Source organism: Lacerta agilis, chromosome 6 (assembly GCF_009819535.1).
Source record: "Lacerta agilis isolate rLacAgi1 chromosome 6, rLacAgi1.pri, whole genome shotgun sequence".
Lineage (NCBI taxonomy): Eukaryota > Metazoa > Chordata > Lepidosauria > Squamata > Lacertidae > Lacerta > Lacerta agilis.
In genome coordinates, this window is record NC_046317.1 from 56,731,443 (window position 1) to 56,746,565 (window position 15,123).

The 15,123-nt window shown below is 40.0% G+C and overlaps 1 protein-coding gene across 8 annotated transcripts in view; it reads left to right on the forward strand.

The window, feature by feature from the left end:
• Window positions 1-2,326, forward strand: part of DYRK3 (dual specificity tyrosine phosphorylation regulated kinase 3) — a 38,814-nt gene extending 36,488 nt beyond the window's left edge. For all 8 annotated transcript variants that reach the window (XM_033152876.1, XM_033152879.1, XM_033152877.1 and 5 more), the window contains one exon: window positions 353-2,326. In XM_033152876.1, coding sequence (XP_033008767.1) covers window positions 353-1,924 — 1,572 coding nt within the window. In that variant the 3' untranslated portion in view covers window positions 1,925-2,326. The remainder of the gene's footprint in view (window positions 1-352) is intronic.
• The last annotated feature ends 12,797 nt before the right edge of the window (window positions 2,327-15,123 follow it).

Here is a 15,123-nt window from a genome sequence, read left to right on the forward strand (position 1 = left end):
CAACCTATTATGTTGACTACAATGGAATGCTTCCTCAATACCATTTTTTTGGGGGGGGGAGTCCCTGGAGACACCAGGAAAAGCTCTGTGGACTTGTGTGCCCATGAGGAACACATAGGTGACCCCTGGTTTAATGCTAAACTTTCAGCACCTGCCCACATGTCGGGTTGAACAGTAGGTGTTGCATAGCTGCTCTTTTGTGCATGCTAGTGCGATCGGTTGATTCTGAACTAGATCAGAATTCATGTATTTGTACATGCGCCATCTGAAAAGCTTGTCTCATTGCTTCTTTGCTTCCCCATTGTTAAAATGAGAACTGAAACTAAAGATTTGCTTTGTTTCATCCTAATAGGTAACTACTAACCCAATCACAATGAAGGACCATCCTCTGACAGGGAGCCAAGTCAAAGTGGAGCAGTTATTTGAAGATTCTGGCAACAGAAGGAGCAGTACTCTCCAGTCTTCAGGAATAAATGGCACTGAGAGGCCTTTTCCAACTCCAGCAAAAGATAAAAGCATTGATAGCATAAGTACCAACAAAAATAGTGGCAGCTTGGCAAAAGCACACAAAACCGGAAGTCATTCCCCAGAACAAGCACTGAAGCAATACAAACAGCAGTTGTCAGCCTATGAGCAGCAAGAAATATTGAACTTTCCTGAAATTTATTTTGTGGGTGCAAATGCAAAGAAAAGGCAAGGAGTAATTGGAGGCCCAAACAATGGTGGATACGATGATGAACAAGGCAGCTACATTCACGTGCCTCACGACCATCTTGCCTACCGATATGAAGTACTAAAAATAATTGGAAAAGGCAGTTTTGGCCAAGTAGCTAAAGTTTATGACCACAAACACCACCAGCATTTGGCCTTAAAGATGGTACGTAACGAAAAGAGGTTTCACCGGCAAGCAGCAGAAGAAATACGGATCTTGGAGCATCTCAAAAAACAGGATAAAACTGGCAGCATGAATGTTATTCACATGCTGGAGAGTTTTACCTTTAGGAATCACATATGTATGACCTTTGAACTCCTGAGTATGAATCTCTATGAGCTGATCAAAAGAAACAAATTTCAAGGCTTCAGTGTGCAGCTGGTACGAAAGTTTGCCCACTCTATACTGCAATGTTTGGAGGCTCTTTATAAAAACAAAATCATACATTGTGACTTGAAACCCGAAAATATTCTTCTAAAGCAACAAGGGCGGAGTGGGATCAAAGTGATTGATTTTGGATCCAGCTGTTTTGAGCACCAAAGAGTCTACACTTACATACAGTCTCGATTCTACAGAGCCCCAGAAGTCATTTTGGGAAGCCGTTATGGGATGCCCATAGATATGTGGAGTTTTGGCTGTATTCTTGTGGAACTGTTGACTGGTTACCCTCTCTTTCCTGGGGAGGATGAAGGCGATCAGCTAGCTTGTATGATGGAGCTCCTTGGAATGCCCCCACAGAAGCTGCTGGACCAATCCAAGCGAGCCAAAAACTTCATCAATTCAAAAGGCCATCCTCGTTACTGCACTGTAACGACACAAGCAGATGGGAAAATGACTCTTAATGGCAGCAGATCACGTAGGGGGAAAATGCGTGGTGCTCCAGGCAACAAGGACTGGGTCACAGCATTAAAAGGCTGTGATGACCCCGTGTTTATAGAATTCCTGAAAGAATGTCTTAATTGGGATCCTTCTGCACGGATGACTCCTACCCAAGCTTTGAAACATCCTTGGATTTGTAAACGAGTACCTAAGCCACCCTGCATGGATAAAACATCAGGCAAACGGATTGCTCATTATACGAGCTCTTTCCCAGGGATAGGTTCCAGATTACCCCCAGTTGTTGGGGTAGCCAACAAACTACGAGCTAATCTAATGTCTGACTCAAATGCCAATATACCTCTATGTACTGTGCTACCAAAATTGGTCAGCTAATAGAGAATTACATATTCCCAGAGTACATATGCTGTGTTTTTAATTATATCCTTGAAATATAAAAGATGACAATGCGCAGAGGTCTTGGAAAAAAGAGAGAGAAAAGAAATGGATTTTTATTGAACACTAAATCTTGTATAAAAAACCCCTGAATCAAAACATAAGCATTTTAAGGGCTATGATTGTTTTATCAAGTTGTTTCAGCTAGAATGTGGTGCTTGTTACATCACTTTTGATAGGTCAGCACATTTGTTTTGTTCAGTGAAGTTACGCACTGTGTAACATGGATTTTATAGCACTGTTGTAATAAAACTCAAAAACCACTGCTCATGCGGACAGTCTCACTTAGCAGACAGTTTGCTGCAAACCACTTCAAAGATAAATAAACTATGCATTTAATTAGCCACAAGTGAATACATCAAAGAATGATGGTCAAAAAGCACAATATTTTAATATCTATTGGTTGTTGTTGTAGTAATTTCAATGTACTGAGTGCCAGATTTTGGTGCCTGGGAAGTCTTTTGTCTTTTCCAGGAGCCCTCCTTAAATTTGCTTGCAGTCTGTGGCAATAAAACACTCCTAAGAAGAGTAGGTGCTGTGCTAAGGCTACGAAGATACTGGTCTTGGGACTTTAGGTATAATGTGCTTGGTTCCTTTCCCTCATCCATACATCATTCAAAATTGATTGAATTAATCTTTATAATTTAGCATTTGTTTGTGAAGTTAGAAATGTCTCCTTACCTTTTAGTTTCATTATTTCCCCGAAGGGTAGTTCTGTCAGTGTCTTGCAGCAAAAACAACAAGAGTCTCATGGTAATGTAAAGACTACACCTAATTTATTATGGCATATGGTTTCATGGATTACAGTCCACCTCATCTGAAGAATGCACCTGATGAAGTGCATTCTAGTCCATGAAAACCTTTGCCATAAAAATCTTTCAGGTGTCATGAGACTCTGTTCTTTCAAAGTAAGCTGCTCTTAATTTTAGTGAATTGGTTCAAGGACAAACTGTTTTAAAGCATGTGCAGTTTCCAAGAGGTTGGGGCAAGGTTAAAATGCCAGTAATTAAAAGTTCATTGTGGAGGTGGGTTCCTGCCCTTGAGTGATTTGCATAATCTGATTGAAGGTTCAGAAGTTTTGTACAGTAAAATGTAATGAGATGTCACAGTGTCTGATTACTGGAAAATAAAAGGTGGAAGATGTGTTATCAATGGTTAAGATAGAGAGAAGTTTGATTCTGAGTTTAAACCTCCAAACTTACATTATTTGGCAGTCACACACTTGTTAAGTCTCACAGCAGTTTTACATATACCCGAGGCACATTTTATAAGCAGTACAAGCTTAACAGATTACTCTGACTGAAAGAAGTCTCCCAGCCAAAGGTGTTATTAGTGTGAACTTGTGTCAGATGTTGATCAATCAGTTAAGTCAATGAGTATTTTTGCTCAGGGTGGAATCCAGCATTGCATGAGCAGGCTTACCCTTCTCCACCCTAGAGCCATCCACCGAAAATGTTCTCTGTGGAATTGGGGAAACTTTCAGAACCGGTTTGGGGAGGCTACAAGGGGAGTAGAGGAAGGGATACCTGTTTCACTTGTGCACCAGTCCTGTTTTCTGCATTTTGTCATTTGTTGACCCATTCTATGAGGTCATTAATACTTGATAGGAAAAGAGCCAGTCACCGACAGACCAATTTGCATCATCCTTCTGTAACAAATATTACAAGCAGGATACCATAACAGCATTTTTCTACTCTCCAAATACATCATCTACTTTTAAATTTAGATTGTTTTTATCTGCAGCTGTAATGTATATTCCAAATTACATTTGAATTATTATTATTGGAGTTATTTGTACACTCTCAGAATACTCATTCCCCACTTGGGCTCAGATTTTTAAGAATTTGCATTCAGTACCTAAAAGCCATGCTGCACCTATACACAACCAGCCCTGATTCAAATTAAAAACCCTATGTATAAGTCAACTGGGCTGTACTATGAGCCATATATCCACATGGTATTCTTATTTTAAATGGATTTTTTAAACCTGCAAATATAACAGTAATGGTCACAATGCCACTAAGTCCTCAAGATGGTTTATAGATAAAAGACCACTGTAGTATCTCAGTCCTTGGCAGCAGAGATTGTGAGTGGAGGAAAAAAGTGCATAGACTGCAGTAATTTAGTTGAAATAAGCAAATAGGTCATTAATATTGCAGGCAAGGAAACAACAGCCAGAGAAGAAAAGCAGTCTTCTATTAGACACTTTTCTTTGTCATATGGTTTAGTTGCATGCCCAAGCTCAGAGTAACTCATCTAACTATCATTTTGCCATCCTTTCAGTGAAGACAGGCAAACTTAGACTTCTCTCAAAGATATCTAGAAGCTGTTTAAATTTTGTGTAGCTTGCTTTATCTACAATGGCAGTGAATATTCTGTTTGTGTTTCAGTGATGCTTTAAAATTACCAGGAGTGAAACAGAGGCAACTTCAGGAACTGGCATCAATTATCAATAGAGCCTTTTATTACCCTTTAGGCTTAGTAATTGTAAACAACCCCCCCCCCCAAATAATTATTGTCTTCAGAAAGTCTTTAAATTAAACTGTGGATCTTTTTAAACTAACATCCTGCCCCCTCCCCCTTTTTGACTGAAATGGCTCATATATGATGATCTCAGCAACATCTCCACTAATCCCAGGAGGACAAGCAAAAAGCTGATTGTGCACCCAGACCTTTGTACTGAAAGAGCAGCTGAAAAGTTCACTTCTCTAGAATAGAGTAATAGCATTGTAAAAACTAAGAGCTTAAATATATTGAACAATTTGCACTACTTAGTTATTATAGTTACACTGTGTCAAGCATAAAGTGCATGCTTTCCCTAAAAAAGTTGTGTGGGGTTTTTTTTTGTTGTTGTTAATTTTGTTCTAGACTTGTTTGGCCTCCTGCCAGCCCCATTGGTAAAGGAGATCAATCACTTGCAAACATTTGATTAGTTTGTAAATCTGTAATTAGTGATTTCCTAAATCAAGCAGGAGAAGGGATTCAGTAGGCTACAAGGCCTCTACCAACACATGATTCTATGACTAAGAATATGTTGCAGATTCTTAATGAAAATAAATTTCCCTCTACAGGCAGCCCTCCATTTACATGTGTCCAATATGCAGGTAATCGTGTATATGCGCATCACACCGAACCTGGAAGTGACCCAGACATGTCATATAGACATTACTGAAATGTCACGAAAAGGGCGCAGTGGATTTTTTGCAGGCTTTCCGAATGGGTTTCAAAATGGGAGGCTGCCTGTACTAATATATGTGCTATGTTGGATAGAGCTGTGTGCCTATCACAACAACATCACATAGGTAATTAACTACAGTACCTTTTCAAATGGGATAACTGATTTAAAATACACTTTTTAATGTATGGTCTGACTTCTTCCACAAATTCCAGTCCTATAAAAGAACTCTAGCCTGAGGAGTGCTAATAATGTTACCTCTCAGGAAAACATTGGAAAGATTTATTCCAGCCATGTAATGCAATTACCGTAAGTGAGAACACTTGCCTGGGTTAGTACAAGATTCACTGATGCTAGTCATATTGTGTACTGTCTCTTTCAACCTCCGTTATAAAATGAGAAGTATCTGAAATCCTTGGAATAGTCAAATGCTCATGGAAAATGTTGTTTGCAAATATTTGGATGTAATCAGTTTTACTACTAAGACATCTATTAATATTAGAACTATGTAAGAGGTTCATTAGTAAATACGCACTGCTAAAACTACAATTTAATGTTCCCACTTCTTGTCTATTGTGCCATGCTTTACCATCCATTTCCATGCAATACTGCTCAAGGGGCATTATCTATCTCCATAATTTCAAGGATTTTCACTTGCACAATGGAATTCCGCCCCCTCCATGTGTGTACACCACACCCTCCCAAAAATGCTTCCAGGGTGTTGGAAGATTTAAGGGGAACAGATTTAAGGGGAACACAGGAGAGGGAGAGGGTGGAAGTTACATTGTGCAAGCAGAAATCCTTGTGCTGATGGAACCGGGGGAGTTAGTGCTACATTGGATGCCATGCAAGGTTTCCCGTATATTAAAATCTGTCTAGAATACTTGAGTTAGTTGTGAAAGTTGTTGCGTCTTTAACAAGGTGAACAATGCAGTGAATGTTGACCTGCATGATAGTCATCTCTGTGTGAAGGAACACTTTGGAAATGTCCAGTTTTTAACTTTATTTAAGTGGGAATGAAAAATATTTCCTAAAACTGTAATTAATGTATTCTTTTTAAAAGTAGTTTTCTTTTGCTAAAGGCTGTGTGTACTTCCAAAGAAAAAAGTTGAAACCAAAACAATTTGCTCTTACTATTTAGCAGTTAGATAGTAAAATACCCATCAAAAGGAACCAACATCCACTACTTTGTAAGAAATACCCTGTAGTCTAAATCAGTATTTCCCAACATGTGTCATGACCTGCAGTTAAATCCTGCGCAAATGGGCCTCAGTCCTGTATACCTGAAGGAGCGTATCCACCCCCATCATTCAGTCCGGACACTGAGATCCAACGCTGAGGGCCTTCTGGCGGTTCCCTCACTGCGAGAAGCAAAGCTACAGGGAACCAGGCAGAGGGCCTTCTCGGTAGTGGTGCCCGCCCTGTGGAACGCCCTCCCATCGGAGGTCAAAGAGATAAACAACTACCGGTACCTGACATTTAGAAAATACCTGAAGGCAGCCCTGTTTAGGAAAGTTTTTAATCTGTGATATTTTAATGTATTTTAATATTTGTTGGAAGCCGCCCAGAGTGGCCGGGGAGACCCAGCCAGATGGGCGGGGTACAAATACATTATTATTATTATTATTATTATTATTATTATTATTATTATTAGCTTTAGAAATAAACCCAAAATAATTATTGCTTTTGCTTCTTAAATGGTATGATGAAATCTCTTACACCATTTTGTTTTGTTGTGTTGACACAACTGAATGTCAGAAAGGTTCAAGTCTTACAAATAACACTTGGGAACAACTCTCTGGCAGCTGGTGGCAGATCCCGTAGCAGTGACCATTACAGCTTGCCTCTCATGCATAGGTGCTGGTTTCAACAAATAGTCATTCAAAACATCTCCCTATCTGAGCACCTTATGGTGAAGTGTTGCTTGATCTGCTGCTGGGGTTAATTAATCATTTAGCCGATGGCGACATAAAGTTTGCTTAGTCAAAATTTGTCCAGTACTTTTGTGCTGAAGAAACAGAGAATTCTGAGTGGGTTTTAAACCCATTTGCAGCTGTTGTCATACAGTTGTTTGTGCAAAAAGAACAACTCATTGAACTGTTATTTGATAGGACCCTCAAAAGATAAATTTTCAGAAGTGAGTTTATCAGATTTTTGGCTTCATGTTACCAAAATTGCTCAGTTACCACTGAGTATCCTGATCTTACGGATTAAGTGATGCCTGTGATGCTGCCATTTGGTAGCACATAGCTATGTAAGACAAGCTTTTCAGCAGTGATTGCTCTGAAGACGAAATACAGTAGCGGGCTATGTATCAGTAATGATCTGAAGCTACGTCTGACAACCAGCAAACCCTGCACTGACCTACCCATTGGCAAAATGCAGACTCTGACATCCTGATTCTTGCCAAAATGGACTTAACATCAATAAAACTACTATATAAAATCCTCATACTTCCATTTTATCTAACACTGCTTTTGTAGCTATGTATTCACAATAAAAAAATTTGTAGCTTATGAAGAAATAACCTACAATCAGACATTTGGTGTTCTTACATTCCCAAAAACAAAACTGAATAACCTCATAGGTACTATAAATATTTCCACAAATTCCAGTAAATTTGGGGTTCTGGGGCAACATACCAAAAAGGCTGGGAACCACTGGTTCAGATGGTCTGTAGATGAAGCAACAAATGAATAGGAGTAAAATTTTACCTAGTTTTGTCCCTAGCACCATGCCTATTTAATGAATTTACTATGCCACATGAGTGATGGGTCAGGGAGGTTATCAGCCACTTATGACACACATGCACCAAGGTGTCCCGTTTACTCCCATGAACACATTTTATAGCTACTGGTATTCCTCAGTGTTGTGACTATTGCTTGTAAGTATCATTGAAGCTAATGGATCTTGCAAGCACTGCCATATATAGTGCACTATAATTGTTTGTGCACATGAGTGTAGATAGATACAAACATCTACAGAAGGTAATCTTCATGGAACTTTGTTTCTAGATCTTCACATCTCCACTCAAACGAGTTCACAGGTAATAGGCCACCCTTCTTCCTCCATCACCTTACTGCCATCAACATCTTTTGTGGTTCTCTTGAGTTTGTATGTGTTGTCCTCTTTGGCCCATTAAAGAAAGTGTTGTACATTAAAGAAAATGTGCTATGATTTCACCCTGTGGTTGCTGAACGTGAGCTCTAGTAATTAGTGTCATGGAATTGGACATCCTAGAATCTTGCCATAGTATTCTTCTGCTGTCAGTCTTCAAATATAACTCACAGAAACCCAGTGTGCTTTTTTAATCTCTGTACTGGAAAGGAAAACCCAGCACAAATCACTTAACATTGATGTTCTTTGAATCCAAGCCTGTGCTTCTGTACAGTAGGTTACCCAATTAGATAGTTGCATAGTTTGAAGCTGAAGTTACAGGCTGTAAAAAGGCCGCCTTCACAGCTGTGAAATACAAGATGATATGCTCAAGAGATTTTGTGCAGAAGCAGTTAATCTTCATGAAGTCAGTCTACCAATAAGTAGCCAATGTAACCTCTCTGGAGGAAATGCATCCATTTTATGCTTAAGGATACTTTCAAACATGCATTCCTGGGTAGAAATGGGAAATAGAGCACCTGTGTTTAGAAATAGATATTTTCTTGGGGGAAGAAAGAAATAGATATCAGAAGGGTCCTCCATCCCATGGGGGATAGAGCTCCTTTGTTGCATTGCAGTTCTTTATCTTTGATTGGTAAGGCTCTCCTTCAGGTAGTGAACCTGAAGAAGTAGGGATGCATCATTCAGTTCAGCTTTGATCTTCCTTCTCCTGAGCCATACAGTGTAGGAAGTGACCCTTGCCTTTTTGCACTGGAGGCAGAGATGGACTTATTTCTCCCATTCTTGGCCGTGGATGGAAAGGGAACATCTCTCAAGTGCATTCACTGTCAACTTTGGCAAGAAAGAGACTCCCATTGAACCACTAGAATAAATATAATTTATATAATGCCATGAGAAGAGAGCAGATTGTTCCATCAGGCAAGCAGAAATGCTCCTGCTGATAGAGCAATCTCCTTAGCGCTTCATTGAATTCCTCCCATGATTTAGCATTGTGTGTGTAAACCCTGCCAAACTATGTGGTTTGTTGACAGTAAAGAAAACAATCTGAAGCTATGTTGCTGGCTTACAAACCTTGGTTTATTTTAATTATGACTTGGTGTTACATGTGAACCCAGCACCCTTCCTTAATCCTGGTTTATTTGGCCATCCTGCTGCAGACACTCACCAAACTACAAAGGCACAAGGCAAAAGATTCATAGAATTGTAGAGTTGGAAGGTACCCAAGGGTCATCTAGTTCAATCTCCTGCAATGTAAGAATCTCAACTAGCTCATACATCACAGATGACCATCCAACCTCTGCTTCAAAACGTCCAAGGAAGGAGAGTCCACCACCTCTTGTGGGAATCCATCCCACTATTGAACAGCTCTCACTGTCAGAAAGTTCTGGTGTTTAGTTGGAATCTCCTTTCTTGGAATTTGAATCCATTGGTTTGAGTTCTACCCTCCTGAGCAGGAGAAAACCAGCTTGCTCCACCCTCAGTGTGAAAGTTCTTTAGATATTTGAAGATGGCTATCATATATCTCTGTCTCCTCTTTTCCAGGGTAAACATACCCAATTCCCTCAAACTGTCCTCATAAGGCTTGGTTTCTAGACCCTTGATCATCTTGGTTGCCGTCCTCTGCTGGAAAACAAAGCAAACTTGGGAGAAACAAGCTACAGTTTGTTTGATAGACTCTGGTTAAACTTATGGCTTGTGTGAACCAGTCCATTCAATCTAGTAGGACTGACTTCTGTGAAGAAATAAAAATAGACTGTTAATGCCACAAAGGCAGCTACAATGAGTGCTTTTGTTTATGCAATGTATACATATTACAGAATTGTATACCGGGCTTGCAGTTTGCTTGTACTGTAGTTTGCTTCATCTTGATGCAGAAATCACTCCCTTAGTGCAGAATACGCATCGCTTGTTAGAGTTGCTTCACAAGGTTAGTAGTGGTTGGTTCAATAAGTGCTATGTGCCTTAAAAATATTGCATGTGTTATTCATTGGTGGAGAAGGGGAAGAAGTCTGCATAATATCCATTTTAAATTCCACCTCACCCCACCTAAATTGGAAGTCTTTGGCTGATACGCCAGCAAGTGATTTTGTTAGAAAATAATAGGATAGCCATCAAAGTCTTGGCTCCATAAAATGAATGCATTCAGAATTATGTTCACGTTATGGCAGGGAGGGTATCTATTTTTTTTAATTTTTTTTTACTCTTCTAGGAAAAGATCTGTTGTTACTCAAAATGGTTTTGCGGAATGGAAAACAATCTATGACCCCTCATTCTTTGGGCAGAATAAAACAGCTGCATCCTTAACATTTTCTCACAGTGTTGTCATCAGGCTAAATGGAATGTACACAAAGGTAATAAATGTTCAGAGAGCTGCTGCTTCTGCTTGCTATACATAGATGCAGCCAACTGCAGACTTCTGCAATGCAAGTCTGTACATATAAGGAGTGAAGGTGCAGTGCCAGAGAATTAAAAGCAAAGGAGGACTCCTTAGTCTGATGGTGCAAAGTTGCACAAGAGGAATTACCATAAACTCATCAACCAGATACTGACCCAAATTTGTTCCTGGTGTGAATTACTCTAATCCAATGATTTATTTACACAACCTCTGAACAATTGGAGCTCTGATCATTCCTTGCTGCAGTGGGCATGCGGTGACAAATTGACTAAGGATCAGTTTGGATATGTGCAAAGGAAATTATTCAGAGCCCAGTGCTTGCAGGCTCTCGAGGGGAGGGACTAGGACAGACTGTGCTATGTTTACTACTCTATTTATCTGAAGTATTTTTACTCCAGTGTTCAGGCTCTGCAGAATGGTATAAAAGTCCCAGCTCTCAAACGTACAGCCTAAAACATACAATGCAAAAAGGAAAGGAATTGCGAGGGAAGAGGAATAAAGCAAACTTTAGCAATAGATCTTCATTACAGAGTTACTGTAATGACCAGATGGAATGCAAAGAGCTAAAGTGGAGGAGCCAGAAGTTGCAGGTTATGTCTGTAGATTTATGAAAGATGGAGGAGTAGGTCTGGAGAAATAGGTTGACCTATCTTCACAGAACTTGCAGAAATGGGAGTCTTTCTCTGGAGATGTGATGCTGGATCATGGGAACTTGGTCAATGTCAAAGAAATCAAAACGTACAGTGTTTGTGAAAAGAAATGTCAAACTCAGCAATCTGATCTACCATGGTATATTGCAAGGCCATTAAAATAGTGGATGCTATATAAAAGCCCATGAGCTGTAGTGGTACATCTCCTTCCCTGGTCCCTCTAACATAATTGTGAGGCTTGGTAGACTCAGATGCCACCAATGGCATTTCTAAGAGACTTGGAATATAGACCCATGACTCAAATTTGTATAAAACTTGCACATGGTAGTTTAAGTCTCTGGGGAACACAGATTCACCTAATGGGTCCTGCTACTGGAAAACCCATACAGGAACTTCCAGTAGCACAACAGGGCTCCCCCCCCCACACTTCTGCTTGAGAACGCCACCCCCTTGGCCACCTACTAACACCTACTAACCTGGGTGTCAATTTCATTGGCTGTCATTTTACGTCAAAGAAGAATTAAGCACTTATGCTAGGCACTGGAGTGTGAAGTGGAAACTTAAGGGGCCTTGGCTTTTGCGTCTTAAGATTCACGAGTAACTATTGAACTAAACTGCATGATAATGCTTTACACTTCATGGACTATTTAATAACATAATAGGGACTTCAGGGAAATCCCTCACACATTGTAAGGATGATTGAGAGGGTCATGAGTTTGTGTTGTATGAGTCTGTACCTCCATGCCCTGGCTGATGTGACTGCCAGCCATACCCCCTCCTCCAAATGTTTGGCATGTGAAGGGGCTATATTCCCTTTTGCATCAAGAAACCTGCATGCGCACATCTCCTTCACATGAATGTTGGATGCATGGCTTGGGTGATGCTAGCTGGCATGGCTCCCCTCACACATGCTTTCAACATGTGAGGGGTTCACTTGCCATTTTAGAGCCTTTTGTGATAAATAGATGAAACTGTTTACATATGTGACTGGCTTGATCTGAGTTTGAGCTGTTTTGGAGACATGCTCACAGATGACACATCTCATAAAAGTCCAGCAGTCCCTATTTATTTTCTGTCCCCCTCACTCTTCATTTCTCTGTTTGACCTCTGGCTGCCTCAGCTCTCTTGATGGTTAACCGGCTTTGGATGAGCATCTCTGATGTCATAGATTACCTGTATTGGAAGGGTGAGGTCATAGCCCTTCTGGGTGTCCCTGCTTTATGCTCTGAAGTTGCAGTGGCCTGGGTATTTATTTATTTTGGGATAGTGATGAGAATTGAATTCCAAGTTTCACTGTCAGTTGTTACCGTAATTGAATTTAAAAGTGCATAAATATTTGGGCCACAGGCTTTCTTTTTTTTTAAAAAAAGTACAAATCAGATGAGTGATTCTGGAGGCTTCTGATGTCCAGTCACTCATCATGGATATATGAAAGTTGCTTCTGGTAAGAGAGCTATCACAGTTCCCTTTTGGTTTCTCTTTTTTTAGGTTGCACATCTGACAACTCTTGGGTTTTGCATCATAGTTTTCATGGATGCTTTTAACAATGCTAGGTGCATTAGGGATACCTGAATAATTTAGAATGGTAATGCATTCTGATCTTGGAGCTTGCTATGCTGTTGCAATGTTTGGTTACATTTGTGGAATGAAAAAAATCATCATCGATCAATGCATGGTGTTGATAACAGATAACATAAATGGAAAGATATTTGAGCTCTGGGTATCCAATATTCTTGCTATAAAGTCATCAAATTGGAAAGGCTGTGGATGTAATTTTACACCGAGTGTTCTGCACCAACTTGCCACTAATCATGAAAATAATTAACATGTGCAAGTGGAGAATGAAAGCTATAGGCATGGAATCTCCCTTCATTGTTCTTGTTATTACAAGAGCAGTTAATCTCAAGGGTAGATCTACTGTCCATCTGCTCTTGTCTGAAGTTATTAGATGTATCATGGGAAAAGTCAGTGACTTGACAAAAGTATTATTTCCTAGGTGTAGTCTTGAATGCCTCTCCTTTGTTTGACTTTTTTGCTTCCTTGTATAATCTGTAGATACACCCTCTTTTGAACACCTTTGTGTGTAACTTGCAGAAAGAGAGAGCGTGCGTGCGTGAAATAATGCCCCATAATAATAAGGATAAGGCCAACAGTGATGGTGATAATGAATGAATAGATGCTAATTCAAGAAATTTTTGAAATTAAATATTCAAAGTGACTTTTTGCATAAAACTGGAGCATCAATCAAGTACGAGCAAGATTAAGTTCATGGGCCAGGATGGAGCCAGCTGACTGTATCTTGGCCAAGAGGCAGTGATGCATCCAGATGTAGACCTTGTACTAATGGAGACTGAACCACATTATCATTTTCAAGAGCAAGGGATTTCCCATATAGGCCTGGCAAAGGTGTAAACTGTCTCTAGCAAAGGGTAGAAGCTGAAAGTACAGTACATGAACCTAACGTAAAATGAGAATCCTAAATTGCAAGAAGGAATTTCCTGACACTATGTCTCATTCTGACTGGGTTCTCTGCTTCATGTTGTTGTTTGCTTCCAGTGCCCACTCTTGCAAAGCTTCCCACAAACATTGCCAATGTGTGGTTGGCTGTGTCCAGCTGTCTAGAAAGTGTGTTTAGGATTTGCAGCCTCAACCTGCTAATTTCTCTCAGTCTCTATTTGTGCTGCTTTACGATGCCTAATGCTAATTTACAAACTGCCATCAGACTTTCAGTACATTTCAGCCAACAAGAGTTTAATTTTTGAGGCACACTACTGTTTTCCTGCTGCTCAGCTGCTGTTAATGACATTGCATTGCCCTCTTGATAACCCCACCCTGTCTTGAAAAGAGCAATGTGCCAGATTACTCTTGCGTGCCTATCACACAGCCCAATAATGAGTTTGTGTGGATTATCGCTCAACCTAAGTACAGTTTAGATTAGGCTGCAGTTGGCAGAAATATGGTCAAGTCAGGTTACAATAGGAGATCTTATTCACTTGTAGTGAGAAACGATAGGCTGGAGGCAGTTGATTCTGCTCCAGTGTGTTGTTATGTCCTCATAGGACAAGAGCACATGTGTTTGTGGTCCACGACAAGGAGGATGAAGCCAGATTGCCTTCAGCATTTAGCCTAGAGTGATTTTTCTGGCACATTAATGGCAAAGGTATTCATTCTCTTACAATCTCTGCCAGCTTCCTAAAGCCATTATTTCTTTAGAGCTGATGTCTCTCAGCATTATATGCAGCCAAGCATTTATTAAGTATGGTGAGTAAAACAATGTTCTGTAGAAGAACACTATGCCCCCTTGAGCAAAATCTCTACTCTGAAACAGAAACTCCCTCACCTATAAAAGTTTACACAAGTCTAACATTATCGGAAAAATATGAAGTACAAGCGAACAGGCAAGCAGTGATGCACATTGTTTGGAAGTGGTAAAACTGGCAACACAACTAAATTGCATTTCCTCTTTCTATGAATGGTAATCAACACTAATCCTACTCAGAGTAGATCTACTGAAATTAATGGAATAATTTAGGTTCATTAGTTTCAGTAGTTCTATTCTGAGTTGGATTTTAATGAATACTACCTTCTGCTTCCAGGGTGAAGGTAGGATTATGGGGAGATGGATAAGGTGCTCTTGTATCTATGCATCTGTCCTATGGTGAAAGTTATAAAGCTCTCACCATCTCATATGATTTGAGAGGCATGGAAGAGGAAGCATGACTTGCTTGTGCTTCCTGCCTTAGTACTGGCACATATGAAGAGTGGGTTAATTTTGTTTCTATTGAAAAATTGGGCACATAGA